Source organism: Phascolarctos cinereus, unplaced genomic scaffold (genome assembly GCF_003287225.1).
Source record: "Phascolarctos cinereus isolate Bilbo 61053 unplaced genomic scaffold, phaCin_HiC Scaffold_4;HRSCAF=312, whole genome shotgun sequence".
In the NCBI taxonomy this organism is placed as follows: Eukaryota; Metazoa; Chordata; class Mammalia; order Diprotodontia; family Phascolarctidae; genus Phascolarctos; species Phascolarctos cinereus.
The window spans coordinates 104,394,472-104,414,516 of NW_027555847.1; the positions used below are offsets into that span (position 1 = coordinate 104,394,472).

General features: G+C 36.1%; 1 protein-coding gene across 6 annotated transcripts in view; it reads right to left on the bottom strand.

The window, feature by feature from the left end:
• The window catches only part of FSD1L (fibronectin type III and SPRY domain containing 1 like), an 87,503-nt gene that overhangs the window by 12,941 nt on the left and 54,517 nt on the right, over nt 1-20,045 (bottom strand). For 4 of the 6 annotated variants that reach the window (XM_021002208.2, XM_078152479.1, XM_078152480.1 and 1 more), the window contains 4 exons: nt 17,202-17,300; nt 11,913-12,042; nt 11,100-11,132; nt 238-338 (listed from right to left, as the gene is read on the bottom strand). In XM_021002208.2, the coding sequence (XP_020857867.1) occupies nt 238-338; nt 11,100-11,132; nt 11,913-12,042; nt 17,202-17,300 (363 nt within the window). The remainder of the gene's footprint in view (nt 1-237; nt 339-11,099; nt 11,133-11,912; nt 12,043-17,201; nt 17,301-20,045) is intronic. The other 2 variants (XM_021002211.2, XM_021002210.2) reach the window with 2 other exon arrangements.

Genomic DNA, 20,045 nt, shown 5'->3' on the forward strand with positions numbered 1-20,045 from the left:
TTGGAAATATATGCAACACTGTATAATTTCCAGAAGTAATTTTCTAAAGAGACAGTAAGTCAATTTGAGATGTAAAGGTGACAAAATCTGAGGATTTGTAATGGGACATTTCTAAAAAGCTATACATTTGACATGCAAATGTCTAGGTCCAATTTTACCTGGGTGGAAAGACCATTAGTTTGTTTATACTGCTTCCAACCTATCTAAAACACGATAAAATCTGAAGTTTTACCCTACCCAATACTGTGTATGATTCACCAGTAAAACGATCTCTGCTGCCCCTTATAGATGATGGTCTGGAGCCCACTGAAGTCCGTTTAGGTGATGGTGTACCACTTCTACAAAACAGGAACAGAAAAAAAAATCTAGGACAAGGATGCTTGATAAAGCACAAAATATCAAAGCGTGGTATAAAACTATTTATGTGAAAGGTTTTCAGTTATGCTCATTAGCATCATTTTAGTTGGTCAGAACTGTTAACATGACAATGATTACCATTCAAATAAAAATCATTCAAAACAAAGCAGGTAAAAACAACTGTTATTATGCAGACTAAACAAAAGTTTAGATTCATGTCAGAAAGGTGAAGTAGGAAACAAGATGGAAAAAGACAAAGACAAAAGTAAAAGAAGAAAAGATGGCAAATTCACTTTTAAATTGAACAATAACAACTAAAGACACTTCCTTGGCAACTAGATTTTAAATATTTATAAGTTAAATATGAGACTGGGTATGTTCAAGACATTATGATAGCTGCCTGCATGATTTGAGGGAGTGCAGAAATGGATGAGATCACAGATCCATCAAAGTAAGAATGCACCAGGTTCTTTTTCATTATGGGGATAAGTAACCAATTCTTAGTCAAATTACCTTGAAGACTTTTTAAAGCTAAATATATAAACAGCTGCCTTACCCACATGCTGCAGAAGCATGCTATATGTGAAACAAGATTGTGCAAAATACTCATAAAATATAGAGCTGAAATAAACCTTAGAAATCATGTGGTATAACCTACTTATTTTACAAATAAAAAAACCTGAGACCCAGAAAGAAGAAAATAATCTACCTAAAAATTATATAGTTAATCAAATGCAAAGGATCCAAATTTTATTCTATAGCAGTTGGACTACTGGTAATTTAAGATCCCACCAAATCTCTGGGAGCAATATAATTTACTATTTACTCTCCTAATTTTCCAAAAACTCTGACATAATTCCAAAAATACAAGCCTACAATTAGAAAGAAAATAGATTTGTTAATGCTTCCAAAGAATTTCAAAAATTATCATCATGATTGCTTTAGATTATACTACATGACTTTAAAATTATATTCTTGGTGCTTAACTTAAAAGTGATAGGACTCTTCCTCATAAACATTGCCAGGGTTTTTTTTTTCTGAGAAAAACTAAAGTAAAAACATTTCAATATGCTATCCTCCCCTAAGAAATGTAGTATGGCATAGTGGACAATGCCATTCTGGTGTGTTCCAGAAAGCCTTGATTTCAAGGCCTACCTCTGACACATACAGGGTGTGAACACAGGCAAGTCACTGACCCTCACAGAAGTCCAGCCTCATTTCTAAAACTGTAAATGGATGAGCTGCTGATCTGCATTAGTGGAGAAAGTTTCCACACATGGAGTTGCCTATCTGGTGAAAGAAATCCAAACCCTTCCTCCATCCTTAGAAAAAAATCCTCCACGAAATTCCTAAAAGCTTTGGTGGCACATAACTAAGCTTGGGTTTTCGATAGCTATATTCGGCAAGGCAAGTTTTACTATTTTACTAAGCAAGAATGGTCTTCAATATAGATCTGGTAATCCAAAAAGCAGCCTAGCAAATTCCTCTGTGTGTGTGTGTGTGTGTGTGTGTGTGTGTGTGTGTGTGTGTGTGTGAGAGAGAAATCTTTTTTGATGTTCATTTTTTAAATTAACAACACTTATTTTTTCTCCCCATTACCTCTTTCCCATTTCCAATGTATTTTTCATCATTATTCCCATTTCATTTTAAAAAAAATTCTGAGTTCTAAATTCTCTCCCTCCCTCTTAGCCCTCCCCCAACCACTGAGAAGGCAAGCAATATGATATCAATTACACATATGAAATCAGGCAAAACATATTTCCATATTATCTAAATCACAAAAATGCAAGAAAAATAAAGTGAGAAAATTATAATTTAATTTGACTCAACTCATTGGTTCTCTCTTGGAAGGTGGATAATATGAGTCCTTTAGAACTGTCTTATCCCCTTCCCTTCCTATTTCCCTGTTAAGTAAGATAGATTTCTCTACTCAACTTAATGTAGTCTTCCCTTCTGGAACCAATTCTGATGAGAGTGAGGTTCAAGTATTGCCTGACACCCTCCCATTTTCCCCACTACTGTAAAAGCTCTTCTTTATGTGCCTCTTTTATGTGAGAGAATGTCCCCCATTCTAACTCTTCCCTCCTCCTCCACTTAGTGCATCCTCTTTTCTCACCCCTTCATTATTTCTGGAGATCATTTCAACATAATTGCCTCACATCCATACCCTCTATCTATGCAGATTGCTTCTAACTGCCCTAATAATGATAAAGTCTTTAGAATTACATGTATTTGATTATATATATAAACTATATCAAACTGCTTATTATCTTAGGGAGGAAATTTGGAATTCAAAATTTTATTTTAAAAAATGAACATTAAAAAAATTTAAATCCTTCTGGACCAGATTTTTTTAAAAAAAGAATTACATGTATTGTCTTCCCATATAGGAATGTATACAATTTAACTCTATTGAGTCTTTTATTTCTCTTTCATGTTTACGTTTTTATGCTTCTCCTGAGTCTTGTTTGAATATCAAATTTTCTATTCAGCTCTGATTATTTCATCAGGAATGCTTAAAAGTCCTCTATTTCATTAAATATGCATTTTCCCCCTAAAGGATTATACTCAATTTTGCTGAGTAGGTAATTCTTGGCTGTAATCCTAACTCTTTTGCCTTCCAGAATATCATATTCCAAGCCCTCCAATCCTTTAATATAGAAGCTGCTAACTCTTGTGTTATGCTGACTGTGCCTCCACAATATTTGAACTGTTTTTTTTCTGGCAGTTTGCAAAATGTTCTCCTTGTCCTGGGAGCTCTGGAATTTAGCTATAATATTCTTGGGAGTTTTCATTTTGGGACTGCATTCTAAAGGTGATCAGTGGGTTCTTTAAATTTCTATTTTACCTCTGGTTCTAGGATATCAAGGCAGTTTTTCTTGATAATTTCTTGAAATATGATTTCTAGGCTCTTTTTCTGATCATGACTTTTATAGTCCACTAACTCTAAAATTCTCTCTCCTAGATCTATTTTCCAGGTCAGTTACTTGTTTCAAGGAGATATTTCACATTTTCTTCTATACTTTTTTTTCATTCTTTTGACTTTGTTTTATTGTTTTTTGATATCTCATGGAGTCATTAGCTTCCATTTGCCCAATTCTAATTTTTAAGGAATTATTTTCTTTAGGGAGTTTTTGTACCTCTTTTTCCATGTAGCCAATTCTGCTTTTTTTTTTTAAGGAGTTCTTTTCTTCAGTGAGTTTTTGTACCTCTTTTTCCATTTGGCTCATTCTGCTTTTCAAGGAACTTTTTCCTTTACCATTAGGCCAACTCTGTTAAACTTATATGGTGGTTTTTTTTTAGTACTTTTCATGCCTTATTTTAAAAAATGAAACTGTTAATTCTCTTTTCATAATTTTCTTTCATCACTCTCATTTCTTTTCCCAATTTTTCCTCTGTGACTCTTATCTCTTTCTTTAACTCTTCCAGAAATTTTTCTTGGGATTGAGTCCAATTATCATTTCATTTTCTTCTTCTGAGTGTGTGTCTTGATTTTCCTTGCCACCATAGTAGCTTTTTATGGTCAAGTTCTATTTTGTTGTTATTTGCTCATTTTTTGAGCCTATTTCTTGACTTTGAACTTTATATTCAATTTGGGCTCTGTTCAGCTTGCAATGGAAAAGCACTGTCCCAAGTTTCAGAGTTTTCCATGCTGCCATTTTCAGAGCTAGTTTGGGGGAGGGAGTGTCTGTAAGTTTTTGGTGCTGCCAAGGTGATGTGATCTGGGGAGAAGTGTGATCATTGCTTTCCTGGTCTATTCTCTGATCTTTACCTAGGAATGGCTCCTGCTCCTCTATAGCCACAAGTGCTAGTGCTCATCTTGGCCCTGGAACCACATGTGACCATGTCCTCTGCTCTCCTACAGCCCTAAGTGCTAATGTCCTCTCTGCCTTGGAACTATAACCAGGACCACTGTTCCCTTATAACCAACCGCAAGCACTCATTTCCACCCTGGAACTGTGACCCAGAACTGTGTATGGGCAATAGAGCTGTCAATCAGTAGCAGCTTCACCCAGTGCCAGCAAAGGGTCTCCTATAATCTCTTTCTGACCAGTTATCCAACCCCCTTACCATCTCTGAGCTGAGAGCTCCCTAAGATGCCACCGCTGCTGCTGCAACTGCCTCCAAAGAAGCCCACTGCTGCTGTGCTCTGGGCTGCCCCATACTCCCACCCCCCAACTCAGGTGTCACAGACCTCGCCTGCTGACCACTTAAGTTTTCTTTTTTTTTTTTTTTGCTAGGCAATGGGGTTAAGCAACTTGCCCAGGGTCACACAGCTAGCAAGTGTTATGTGTCTGATGCCTGATTTGAACTCGGGTCCCTCCTGACTCCAAGACCAGTGCTCCATCTACTGCAACACCTAGCTGCCCCGCCCCTCCTTAAGTTTTCTTAGGGTTGAAAAATATCTCAACCTCACCTTTTGTTGGTTCTGCTGCCCAGAATCTGATTTGAGGAACTATGTTTGGAAGGGAATATTGGAAGAATTTGGCTGGGTTGCTGCCTCTACTCCGCCTTCTTGGTTCCTCTTTCCCTAGCCTAGATAATTCTCAAAAGGTTTAGCACCAGAGATTTGACTCCTGGATGAAAAATGTTTTGGGCCATATCAACTCACAAAAGCCTTAATTAAGCCATAATGTAGTTGAATGTGTGCCCATATTGTTTTCCTATAGAATCTAAGCTCTTCGAGGAAATGAATTTTTTTCATTTTTGTCTTTGTATCCTCAATGACTAGTAAAGTGTTAATAAACACTTGTAGACTGACATACACTACTATGGAAAGAGTATAACAAAACCAATTCACTATGATTAACAATGTTTCTATGGGAAAATATGCTCAAAGGCTCAAAGTTTTAACTTTGGGTGTCAGAAACATATCTGACCCAACCCCCTGCCCTACTGACAGTACAGACTCTTCCAAATTCCATGATATTGGTATGGTAGTTCTCTGCCAAGGGTTTTTATATCATAAATCTTTGGCAGTCTGGTGAATTTTATGGGTCCCTTCTCCAAATGTTTTAAATTAACAAATAAAACACATAAAGTTACAAAGGAAACCAAAAATATTGAAATAAAGGTATATTTTTTCTTCCACCCGTATTCACAGACTTCCTGAAATCTATCCACAGACTTCTTAGAGGTCCATGGACCCAGGTTAAGAATGCTTGCTCTTGAGCCTGAGGCAGAGATTCCAGAAGGGGAACAGCAGTGAATTCTAGGGTTAAGAGATGGAGAAGAAAAGAGAAGATCCAGGGTATTAGAAGGAAGAAATTGTTGAAAAAGGGTCCCTTGACAATTTAGGTGTAAACCACATGGAATCACTACTGTCTTTTGGGCTAAGATCTCTGTACTCTTCCTCTGGAACCCCAGGATACCTTCCTTGATTCCTATTCTACTGTTGTATATCAGGCTTCTCTGTCCTCTACCCAAATGTCAAATAAAACAAAGCCTTGTAACTTCTCTCTTCCTTGATATGATTAGGCTTACAATTTAGAGGCTTTCACTGGTAGTACAGACAACTGCTTTGGGCAAATATGACTTCCCAGCATGCTGCAGATAGCACTACTAGTACAGCCCTGCATCAGACGTCCTTTTAGCCACTGCCTGTAGGGGCTAAAAATAGCCATAGAGAAAGTGAGGCTAGGTGAAATTAGGGAGGAGGAAGTCTGTGGAAGGGTCACGTTATGTTAAGTAAGAACTGGCTGTATACTGCTGGTAACAACGGGCTAATATTTATAATACCTTCTTCACAGTGTTGTAGATGTGCTGTATATGGCACATGGTAGGTGCTTAATAAACACTGGCTGTCTTGTTATAAGAATTTAATTCAATTTGACAAAAAGTGATTAGTGTCTACCATCTACAAGTCACTGTGTTAGGCTACAGAGAGCAATAAATGAAGCAATCCCTGACCTCAAGGCATTTATATTCTGTTGGGAGGATATAACACGAAAACAGATAATTAAGTACAAGATAATTTAAAGAGGGACAGAAAGAGCACTAACAACTCAGTGAATCCATAAAGACTTCAATAAGGAGATGAAATCTAAGCAGAGTCCTACAGGAAGCTAAAGATTCTAAAAGGAAATGTTCTAAGCATGATGAACAATCTATGGAAGGCACAGAGACTAGAAATCTAATGTTAAATTTGGGGAAAAACTAATAGGATAGTTATACTGGAATAGAACATGTGAAAAGGGAAGTAATACAAAGACTAGAAAGGCAACTAGGGACTAGATTATGGAGGGCTTTAAATGTCAAGAAGAGGAATGTATATTTTATCCTAGAGGCAATAGGGAGCCACAGAAGAGGCTGAGAAGTGGAATCAAAGGGACAGACCTGTATTTTAGGAACATTAATTTGTCAGCTATATGAAGGATAGATTAGAGAGGGAGTGAAACAAAATGGAGAGAAAAAATAAAATATATATACATACACACACACACATATATATACATAGACATACATACATACACATACATATATATACATGTATAAATAAAATGTATGTATATATAATGTATAAAGTCTTATGTAAAAGTAAGGAAATAATGTACCAGACTATGAATTTCTTTAAGGTCAGGAATCAGTCTCATTTAGCATATTGTCTCCCTCAGCTACTTAGCTCAGCGTTTTGTGCACAGTAGAGCTCCTTTAATGTTTCTTGAATGGATGAGAAATAGGGTGTTAAAAGGCTTCTTCCCAGGTAAGCCATCTCTTCTTTCTCCTCTACTGCATTCTAGACATCTGACTTCCTCATATACTTCAAGGCTCTGAGCCTAGTTCCTCAAGGAGGAACTTCCAAAAGAAGTGGCCTGACCATGCTGAAGATCCCAGTATAATGTACCTGACAAGAAGTCATGTGACCTGTTCTTGAAGACCTTGGAGGAATCTATGATCTGTCAAAGCAGTCCATTGTACTTCTGGATACTTCTGACTGTTAGGAAGTTTTTCCTTACAAGAAGTTTAAATTATGATTTTTTACAATTTCCACCTATTGTACCTAGTTTTCCCTTTTGGAGCCAAGCAAATAAACAATATCTCTTCTGTGGGATGAAGGTTTTCAAATATCTAAAGACATCTTTAATGTTCCTCCATATCCTGGGCTTTTTCTTTTCCCTAGGCTAAATATCCTCAGTTCCTCTAAATGATCCTGATACAGCATGCTCTTTCAGACCCTACCCTACTCCAAACAGTCTCCCCAGAAGATCAATGTCCATCCTAAAATGAGGCACCCGAAAGTGAATACAATGATCCAAGTGAACTCTGACCAGGACAGAACCCAATGGGACTATCATCTCTCTGTTCATGGACACTAAGTCCTTCCTAAGGCAGCCTAGGATGCTTTTCATCTTCTTGGCTATTATAATACACGGCTGACATATATTTTTAAATAATATTTTATTTTTTTCTCCAATTACATGTTAAAACCATTTTTAGCATTTTTTCAAAAGTTTTGAGTTCCAAATTCTATCCCTCCTTCTCTCCCTCCTCCCTCCCTGAGATGGTAAGCAATCTGATATAGGTTATACATGTTCAATCACGTAATACATTTCCATATTAGTTATTTTGTACAAGAAGACTTGAATAAGAAAGGAAGGAATGAAGAAGAAAAGTGAAAAATGTGAAAAACAGTATGCTGCAGTCTGTATTCAGATAATATCAATTCTTTCTCTGGAGGCAGATAGCATGTTTCATCATGAGTCCTTTGGGATTGTCTTAGATCATTGAATTGCTGACAATATCTAAGTCATTCATAGTTCTTCATTGTACAATACTGCTGTTGCTATGTAAAACATTCTCCTGGTTCTGCTCACTTCACTTTATACCGGTTCATATATGTCTTTTCAGGTTTTTCTGAAATCATCCTGCTTGTCATTTCTTACAGCACAATAATATTCCATCACAATCATATACCACAGCTTGTTCAGCATTCCCCAATTGATGGATATCCCCTCAATTTCCAATTCTTAGCCACCACAAAAAGAGCTGCTGTAAATATTTTTGTACAAGTAGGTCTTTCTCCCTTTTTTTAAAAATCTCTTTGGAATACAGACCCAGCAGTGGTATTGCTGGATCAAAGGGTATGCAAATTTATAGCCCTTTAGGCATAATTCCAAATTGCTCTCCAGAACGGTTGGATCAATTCACTACTCTACCAACAATGCATTAGTGTCCCCACTGCTGACATATACTGGAGACCATCAAGATCTCCAATCTCTTTCAGACGAATTGTCATCTAGCCACCCCTCTCCTTTCATGTACTTGGATTTAAGAAATCAACCCACAAAGTTAAAAATTTACATTTATAGGCACTAAATTTAATTTCATTCAATCTAGTCCAGTGCTCTAGTCTATCTGGATCTTTTTGAAGTCTGTGTTTTTGCTATCTTTTCTAGTTTTCTCAAATCTACAAAAGTAAGTGAACAAAATTCCTACACTCTTCACACCACTTCTCCCTCCACCCTAACCGCTTTTCCTATAACCCAACAGCCCACTCTCTCTTTAACTTCTCTCAACCAGTCCCACTTACAAATAAACAATAATTCAGAAGTTTGGCTACACTTTGCTTGTCAGAACTTTGAAAACATTTTCCTAAAAAAATACTATTATAAATGGCTGATAGGCTTCCAGGACACAACACACAAAGACTATTCAATCTACAATATACCTGAAATGCTATACTGTCATAATGAAATATAACAGAAAACAATACAGAATATAATTTTTACTGACAGACAAAGCAGATACAATTAAATTTAAAAAATTAGTATTAGACTTGCAGTGAAAAATCCTCAAAGTCTTAGCTTTGATATTCCTGGCTTGGACAATTTGCTCAATCTTTTTAAACCTGTTTCCTCAGATTTGCTCAATCTTTTTAAACCTGTTTCCTCAGATATAAAATGAAGCTGAATACATATACTAGTTAACTCATTTGTTTTGAGGAATGCTCTTTGCTACATAATTTGCTACAAACATAAGCCCCAGTCCAGTGACACTGGCCACCAAACACTGCTGTTCTTTGAACAATACGCCCCCCCTCCCAACTCCTGGCATTTTCATTAGCTGTTTCTCATCCCTGGAAATTTCTCCTTCCTCAATCTCTGCCTCCTGGTTTCCCTGGGTTTCTTCAAGTCCCAGCTAAAATCTTACCTTCTAAAGGATGCCTTTCCTGATTCTTGTTAATTCTAATGCCTTCCCTCTATTGATTATTTCCAATTTAACCTGTATAGTTTATTTGTAAATAGTTGTTTGCACACTCTCTCTCCCATTAGACTGTGAGCTCCATGAGGGTAGGGACTGTTTTTTACTTTTCTTTGTATCTCTGGCACTAGTAGGTGCTTAATAAATCTGTACTGACAGGCTGACTGAGGTAAGTGATAAAGAACTGGAAAAGTAAAGTGACACACAATCCAGTAGTTTATACATACAAGATATCTACAGGTTGGATGTTAATAAATCAGATATCACAACCTCCACTTATAGTCACAAGACTGAAAATGACAATTCTATGAATCTTTCAGCTTCAGAGACTAAGCGTATGTAACAGTGACAGAACATCATACAAATTAAGTGAAATTTTCATTTAGCATTAGGTAAAAAATAAGCCTATGGCATTTAATAATCAGAAGAAAACAGTATACTTACCAGCAGAAAACAAAATTAGGGAAAGCATGAAAAATAAACGTAACTCAGAATTAGGGCTCAATCTCAGTGAAAATAAAGGAAAGTGAACATTTCCATATCAGCATTTCATCCTTCTGCTCATAGTGTACCTATGCTGGAAGCTCTCCAGTTTCTGCTTTCTGACACAAAAAAACAGATTTGTTTTCTTCCTTAAGGAAATTTCAGCTAACTTCAAACAAAAGGCAGTTATGTTAGGCAACATTTGACAGACAAAACAGAAATGGAAGATTTTGGAAAACCATTTGCATTTCAAAAATAATTTTTTTAAAGAAAAGAGCAAATAATATAGCCTGAAATGGCCATCCAAAATTTTATGTGACTGCTTCAGACTAGATATCTTCCAGGAAATCCAACAGCCTTTAACAGTTTATAACAATTTGCAATAATGAAACAGTAAAATGAAAAATACCTTCTACCAAAAATAAACAAATCAATCAACTGGTAAGATAACTTCAAAACATATCTCTCTGTTTTACCACAGAGATTTGTTTCATACTTTTAATTTCCTTGCAAATCATTCTTTTTTACATCTGAAATTATTTTTTATTATTCTTTAGATAGCTAGCGTACTGTCCTTTTAATTTAGAAAAAAATTATTCTGAAAATTTGCTATTAGGCCAATATTATCCACATAAAACTTCAAAAAATTTTTTCATCTTTCAAATTTTAATTTTTTAAACTTTCAAAAGTTTAACATACAACTAAAAGCTATAATGTTATATGCATTGACTACGATGAGACAGAAGACATTCCAAAAGTAACAATGATCAAAATCCAGGCATGAATGAATGCAAGAAATCAGGTTTAGGAAAAAGAAACTATTATGAGATTTTAAAGTTAATTAGTTACGTAGTTTGTCCTACAAAAACGAAAGCTGCAGTTATAAAACAATCTATCAACACATCCATTAGATCAATATTTTGGCTGATAAAGGCTGCTAGGATTGGCTTCTGCTTATTAATGTAGACACTGCTAAGTGTTAAAAAGAAAATTACTGCAAATTTTTCAGCCAAGCTAGACACACTAAATCCTAGAACCATAAAGATATAGGTCATCACCTTTTATTGTTCTTCAGTGTAGTAACATGGGCACTGTCAGATAGAAATAAGCAATTATTAAGAGACTGATACTACTACTTTTTTAAAAAGTTGATAACTTACAAAGAAATAAAATTATTGGCCACTTTCCAGAGAAATACTTTCACTGTTCTACTAATAAAACTAAAATCTGCATTTATAGAAGGTTGTTTCAGTTCAAATAACATTTATTTTCATAACAGAGGGTAAGAAACCTCTATCTGTAAATCATTCAGGCAACTTGTGACAACACAATGATATGCAGCCTAAAGGTTATAAACACAGTCTGTGTCTACAGTTGACCCAGGAATAAGAATTGGCCTAGTATGTGTTACAGTGTCTTATTCACTGCAGAGCTTTCAGGTAAATATTTCAACTGCAAAATCGAAAAATGGGGGAATGATACAAGTAACTTTCTTCTAAACAATTTGAGCTACTGTAAAACAATTTAAAAAAACAGAAAACTGAAAAATTTTTAAAGCAAATAAACAGCAAAGATAAGCAGAAGAAAGGGAGGTGATGAAAATATATGAACCAAAAAACTCAAATACCTGGCAAAATAATATCATACTTACCTAGTACAGTACTCGTCACACAGTGGACATGCAGTGTTGCTGATTAACGCCACTAGTTAAAGAGTTAATATCACTACAAATTAATGTAAAAAATAACTAAGTGCATATTTAATTTACACATATGAAAAGCAAACCTAGTTCATTAAATGTTAAAGTAAAATTGAGACACAGCAATGCAATCTCAATTTCAAAAATTAAATTAAAAATAGGTGTTCCTTACCTGCCTTTATTCTCTTTTCCTTTTACTTTATTTTCTTGACTTTTTCCTCCAGTTGGATCCCATTCTACACAGTTATCTTCAACTTTCAAGTTCAGATGGGATGATGAGCTATCCAAATTGAAGTTAAGTGCTATTTAAGACAACATGTTAAACTGTTAAAAGATAAAGGAGCATATATCTGTACTTTCATGAATTTGTGATTTCAAATATAAAAAAGCCTGGAGTGCTGAAATTCACTATTGGTCTTACTATGACAAAAAAAAAAAGATACAGAAACTGAGGCTAATGGGGCTTACACTGTCTGTCTTATGGAGTCACTATGAGAAGAAACTTTTGTAAAGAGATTTAAGTATAGCAAAAATATAAACTATCATGGATAATCTTTTTGGAGAGATAACAAACATTTTGAGGGTTCCCAGGATAACACTGTGCAAGGCACATCTGCCATTCTTATGGGGCAGAGCAAGTATAGGTAGATTTGATTGGGGAAAGTGGTAAAAGGAGTGGCCCTAAGGCAAGGACATGAAACCTGGTAAACTGCACTCTGCCCAACATACTTAAGAACACAGAATCAAAGGAGAGATATCAGAAATAATCTAGTCTCCACTCCCTCATTTTATAGAGGGATAGGTATTAAGTACTTACTCTATGTCAGACTCTGTTATTCAAGCTCTAAGTATACAAATACAGGGGCTGCTAGGTGGTATAGTGAGGTGCCAAGTTTGGAGCCAGGAATACTTATCTTCCTGAGTTCAAATCTGGCCTCAGATATTTACTAGTTGTGTGACCCTGGGCATGTCACTTAACCCTGTTTGCCTCAGTTTCCTCATCTGTAAAATAAGCTGGAAAAGGAAATGGCAAAACCACTCCAGTATCTCTCCCAAGAAAACCCCAAATAGGGTCACAAAGAGTCTGACACGACTGAAAAAACAACTGAACAGCAACAACATACAGGAGAAGTCTGAAGATCATGGATTTCAGAACTGCAACCTGTAAGCAAGTGCTCCTTAAAGCCTATCTTAGGACAATAACCACAAATCTGGTTAAGATTTAAAGGTTTCTTTCAATTTCAATTATAAAAGTAGGGTGGGAAAAGAACGATACTGAGTGACTACAAAGTTCACTTCCATCTCTAAATCCTATAATCCTATGGTAAAATTAGACATCTTTGCACAACCTTATCTACTGAGCAGCTGTAAAAATTATCCCCTTCTACTGGCTATAATATCTCATGTTAAGGAATGTGAATGACCCCAGATAAAGTTATGTTGTGGACCAGAACACTTAAAGCAGTTTCTAGTCATGTATTGAAGAAATATTTTTAGAAAGAGCTATAAACATTTTGGGGGCAGCTGGGTGGTGCAGTTGATAGGGCATTGGGCCTGAAGACCTGAGTTCAAATCTGACCAAACACTTACTAGCTGTGTGACTCCCAGCAAGTCACTTAACTGCTCTCTGCCTCAGTTTCTTCAACTTGTAAAAGGAGGGATAATAATAGCATCCACTTGAGAATCAAATGAGATGATAACTGTAAGGCACTCAATATAGAGCCTAGCACAGTCAACACTACATATATGCTAGCTATTTTTTTTTTAAAAATCCTATTCCAAGACCATCTGTCTTCTTTGTAAAGAAGGTTTAAGCAAAGACAGGGAAAAGTATAAAAGAACAGGATGGATGGAAATACAATTAACATCATAATGGATGGAAATACAATATAATTACCCTCTTAACTCTGAATGTGAATGGGTTGAACTGACCCATAAAATGGAAGAGGATAGCAGAATGGATTAGAAAGCATAATAAAAGACTATATTGTTTATAAGAAACACAGTTAAAACAAAGATTCATATAGAGTTAAAATAAGGAACTGGAGCAACATCTATGATGCTTCAGCTGAAATCAAAAGAGCAAGGGTAGCAATGATGATTTCAGACAAAACAAAAGAAAAAATAGACTTTAAAAGAGATAAATATAAGGCAACTAAATTTTGCTGAAAGGCACCACAGACAATAAATTAATTTTAAAATTTAGTGTATGTGAATCAAGTGACACAAAATCTAAATATTTAAAAGGAAAAGATAAAAGAATTACAGGGAGAAATACATAATTAAACTAATGGCAGAAAACTTCAATGTACAAAAAAAAAGACCAAGAAAAATCTAGCAACAAGAACACACACATGAAAGAAGTTAAGGACCTAAACAGAACTTTAGAAATGTTTGCTATGATAAATATCTGTCAGTTATTGAATGTAAATAGAAAGGAAGATACATATTTCTCAGCTATATATGGTACATTCAGAAAAACTGACCATGTATTAAGGCATAAAAACCTTAGAAACAAATGCAGAAAAACATAAAAATATTAAAAATATCCTTTAATTAAATAATTTGACCACAATATAATAAAAATTTATATTCAACAAAGGGCCACTGAATAAAGCATTAAAAATCAACTGAAAACCAAGTAAATCTAAAAGAACTGGTAGGTCAAAGAACAAACCACGGAAACTATAAATAATCCCAGTACAGAAAGTGACAACAATAAGGTAACATACTAAATATTGTGGGATGCAAACATAGCAGTTTTTAGGGGAAAAAATAGATATATCTAATCACTTTTATCAACAAAAGAGAAAAAGAACAGATTAACAAATTGGGTATACAACTTTAAAAAAAAACTAGAACACTGACAAATTTTAAATTCCAATTAAGTACCATGAGAAATCTTGGAAATCAAAAAAGAGATTATCAGTAACATTAAAAATAAAGAAATACAATTTTTAAACCCCTGAATTAAAAAAATTAAACAAGGAACTGGAGTTTTTTGGGACAGTAACAATAAAATAAACCATTAGCTTATTTGATTTTTTAAGAGAAAAACCAAATTACCAGTGTCAAAAAGGAAAAAGAAATCATAACAAATGAAGAATAAAGAATACTGACAGAAACTATTTTGTTCAAATATATGCCAATAAAACTGACAAACACATAAATATTATTAACAATAATAATAATGATGATGATGATAAGGTTACTAGTTACCTATGGTCATGGATGGGACAAGAAAACTGGTCTCCATTCCCAGTCTAGTACTTTCTACCATATACCACTATGGTACCAACTGTTTTTTGGACTAGATCTGTGATTTCATTTAAGGAACCAGTGAGGAACTCTGCTCTACAAATCAGAGCCTGCTCCCCAATTTACAGTTCTAGAGCACTGCCTAGGATACCTGTAAAGTTAAGTGATTTGCCCAGGGTCATATAGCCTGTATGTATCAGAGACAGGAGTTGAATACAGGTCTTCATGATTTCTAAGTCAGGCTTCTATCCACTACATAACACAATACCTTTGGTGCAACTCTTACCCCATCATTAAAAAACCATTTAAGTAATTCCTTTCCAGTCACAGTACCGGGTGTCCCCAAAGTCTTAGTTCTTACTCTGTATATTGCCCTAGAAACTAGTTTCTCAACTTAGGTAAAGATACATATTAGAATCATTTATGAGAAGGAACCTCAGAAAAAGATGTGATGACCACCTTTCTGGCCAAACACAGAACAAAGCAAGGGGAAAAAAAAAGAATAATTTGTTATACAGGAAACGGTTTTAGAATCAGCCCTACCTTCATTGTGAAAATTTCCTGAAGTACTAATTCCTACCAAAAACAACTCAAAGAAATACACTAGCGGATCCAGACCTGAAAGAATGGGCATTACTACCACACTGCTATTATTAACACAAGGAGCTGGAACAAAAGGGAATGAATGCCTACATACACAAATTAAAGGTTAAAGGGCTATCATTGTGATAATTGTGTTTATATGTTAATTTAAGCAGAGTTTTAAAAACTAGGTACTACTTTTACTTCCCTTTAGGCATTAGGATGAACTGCAAAGTTTTTGCTAGTATCCAATTAAGAAGATTACAAGAAAGACAAAGCTGGAAATCACAGGCCTTAAAAAAAAACTAAAGGTACAGATGTAAGGTAAGAACAGAAACACTGACAATTCCCTTACTGTATGGTCACAAGATCACAGAATGAAAGCTAGAAGGGCCTTTAGAAGTCATCTAGTCTAACTCCCTAATTTTATGGATTGAACAAGAATGAGAGAAACAGACTTGTTCAAGGTCCGACAGGTAGTTAATAAATGGAAAAACAGAATGTATCCAAAGTCTTCTGCTCCATATCTATCACTATTCGCAGAACTAAATTATCTCCCCTCACCCCTTATTTCTTTCCCTGGGCCAAGTCTAATACATTAAATCTAGTGTTTGTCTAACCAAGGATGACAGTAAGAATACATGGGACTCCTTGTGGCCCCAACTATGTCTATCTCCCTTTTATCTTAGTTCTGTATCATCTCCACTGAGTATTTATGTTGAGAATCATTTAAGAAGTCCTGCAGCAAACCCATATACAGAGGATGTTTACAAATGGGTGGGTATTTGGTCTAGTTCAGGTTGGGATTTCCTACTCGGCTACTTCCATCACTAGTAATTCTACTGGTGTGGACTGGTGTGGACTGATCCCAGGATATCTGTGGTACTAAAATCTGTAGGAGATGAGATTGGTTCTGTTCAATGCGGGTAAGGGTTTAATTTTAGGCATGGTCAGCAAAGCTGATACATTAGTGAACGAAACCTCAGGTGGGAACAGAACAAAATCTCTCCAAAATCCTTAGGACTTAAGGGAGATTTATTTTATGACTGATCCAGGGTCAACACTAATAGAAATGGCCTCAACCCAGAGAAGCCCCATAAGCCATAGACTGATTTAATACTAAATGATTTGAAGAAGACAATACAAATAGCCTCAGGTACAGGAAACAAAATATAGCTAAAGTTGCTGAATATGGTTCTCTGTTGGTCACTAAATTATATAGGAAAATTATACAACTAGAAGACACTATACAATCACTACATAAAATGCTTGGAAACCGAAAAATCATTCTGGAATCTGGAAGGAAACTATATGGAAGGGTATTTATGGCCCTCAAACCTACTTATATAACAGTCCTTTAATAATTCAGTGTGAAATGAGACTAAGGTGCCCACTGAGGATTATTCAACATCATTTCTGCCTCTTTCACACATGAAGCATCAAGAAAAAGGAAGCCACTTGTCCAGCATACAGCAAACTCTATTGCTAAGAGCTTATAGGAAGATAAAATGGAGTCAAGCTTGATATATTCCCCAATTCAATTTTAACCTCCTAGCACAGAACCTTAAATGATTATAGAGAGCCACAGAAATTTTGTTTCTTATGTAGCTATTCATTTTACCTTTGGTTTCCAATGTTATTGGATCAGAATACTCTCCTGCTACCGCCTTGTTGCAAGCTCGAACTCGAAAGTTCATATATTTTGAATCAAACTTTAAGCCTGAAAGAACATAAATGATCTTCATTCACAAAAGAAAATAAAACCATAAAATGCTACCATTAAGAACACCTTGTCTGACCTTGTGAAGAGCATCTCACTCAGATTTTTTTTTAAAAATGGGTAAATTATTTGTGTGGTACTTCAGTCAAAGAAACACCGTTTTTTATCAACAAATACAATCCATTTGCCCTTTAGATAGTGAAATAGTTTCAAATCTCTAAAAAAGGTCAAAAGCATCCTACTTCCTCTCAGTCTCCAATTAAACCACAGTGTCAAAGATTTCATGATTTAGCAATTTATTCTCTTCAAAAGGAATGAGAAACTTAAAGGTGTTTTATATTTCTTTGGGTAGTAGTACTATCATTTCATATAAAAAAGCAAATGACACCTTGGTAAATTTGGCAGTTTTATATAGCTTTCCATGATCCATTCAAGTCAGAATTAGTTTGACCTGTCCTTTTTATTTGTCCTGCTGTACTTTCATGTTATACTTTGCATTACAGTTGTAGGTATCTCCATTTTCCCTACATGCTTCTAAGCTCTCTGACCACCAGAATTATTTTAATGAACTTTTTAATCAACCTGCGATTCCCAGTGATCATTGATGTTGAATGAAGGAATACTAGAGATTTCTCAACAATGATATTATCATTAAGATTTTCACATGAAAATCAGCCAAATTAGTATTTTTTAGATACCAAAGAGGAATAAGGTACTACATTAAATAGAGATAATATTAAGTTAATCTTTAAATTGCCTTCATATTAGTTATTTTTAACAATCAATGAAACAGGAAGGAAGGAAACAAGCATTTATTAAGTGCCTACTATGCGAGTAAGGGTATGCCAGGTACTGTGCTAAATGCTTCTCACAAATATTGTCTTATTTGATCCTCACAACAAGTCTGGGAGGTAAGTACTTTTATTATCCCCCTTTTAGAAGTGAGGAAACTAAGGCAGACAACTGAGTTGCCCAGGATTAGATAGCTAGTAAATGTCTGAAGTGGAAAAAAAACTCAGGTCTTTCTGACTCCCCTCCCAGTGGTCTATACAGTGTGGCACTTAGCTATCTTGTAAGTACTATGTCTAGAGGGCAAATACAGGCTTATCCGTCCATAGAAAAACAAGGTAAAATTCAGATACAGGGAAGAGCTTGGCAGGGAAAGGAGGAGAGCTTTTTAGATTCCTTGCCTTCCTAAACCAATCATTATATCACACTCCCTCCTGCAACTCCACCTGCACAAACTGCCTCACCTGAGTATGACACTATGTAGGTACCTCTCTTTCCACTTTACTTTCCAACTTTCTAGCTACACACTACAGCCAGCAGAGGATTCCACCCAGGGGCCACACCCCTAAGAATGATTATCTACCTAAATTCATTCCTCAATGATTAACAAACTCCCACCCTAAAATACCCTCCCCATCCCAGTGATTCTGAACCCCCAGCTGTCACTGTTCAAACCTCTTTCTCTATCCTCCACTGCCCACTTCCTAATTTCCCTCCCCCTCAAACCAATCCCTCCCCCACAACATACCACTGTGCTCTTTGAAATGCCTACTCTACAGGTAACAAACTTGCTTTCATCTTAAATCTTTTCTTTTCCCACTCCTTCCATCATCTTGCTAGGACTGAGACCTGGCTTCTTCCTGATGATATTGCATCCTTGCCCACCTTTTCCAGCACTGTTTGCACTTTCACTCTATCCCCAACTCACTGGTCTATACAGAGGAGCTGGAATAGTCCTTGCTCTCCAAAGTCAATTCCAAGCTCTTCCTTTACTACTATCACTCAACCAGGAGGGGGGAACCTGTGGCCCTCTAGGTCCTCAAGTACAGCCCTTTGATTGAATCCAATCACTGTGAAGTCTGGATTCAGTCAAGGGGCTGAACTTGAGGGCCTAGAGGGCCACAAGTGGCTTTGAGGCCACAGGTTCCCCACTGCTGAAGTGTCAACCTCTTCCTCCTTCGAGGTTCATTCAATCCATATTTACCATCTAATCAAGAATCTGGTAGTGTTATCAACAAAACTCAAGAACACTCTCTTTTTTTCCTCAATGAGTGCAGGGCCTGGTTCAGTCTTTCCTCCCCAATTCCTGCCCTCCTACTAAAGGACTCTACCATACATACTGATACATCAACAAATACAGTAACCTCCCAGTTCCTCAACTTACTCATTTAACCTACTTCTACCTACTGCTCCACCTTACCTCAGCTACATATGCAGATCCTCTGCCCACAATTGTTACACTTGTTTTTCATCTTGACTGAAACATTCAATGCCTCCGTTCCTCAGTTGTTTCCTAGGCCATCACTCCTGTGCTAACTATACACTCTTCCCTTCCTCATACTTACTCTCTGGTTAACAAATTCAACTCTATCTGCCCTCATCTCTCCAGTTCCTAGCCTGCTCATCCTATCACAGAACTTGCCCTCTAAAGCTTATCTTAGATCACTCCCAACTTCTGCTCCCTTCACTCTTACTCATGAGCTTCTGAACAAAGGTGCAAAAAATCATGAAACTGCACTAACTGTTTTCACTATGCTATATAATCTCTAATGGACCCTCACTATACTGGGGCCTGTTACATCCATAATTACTCCTTAATTGATTCACTATCACATTTATCACCACAGAACCTTTTCCAAATCTTTCCATCCCTCTTCAAATCTTCCATGGCTCCCCTCCCCCACCCTCTCATTTGAGAACCTTACTTCATCTTTCACTAAAAAACACAAGATCATG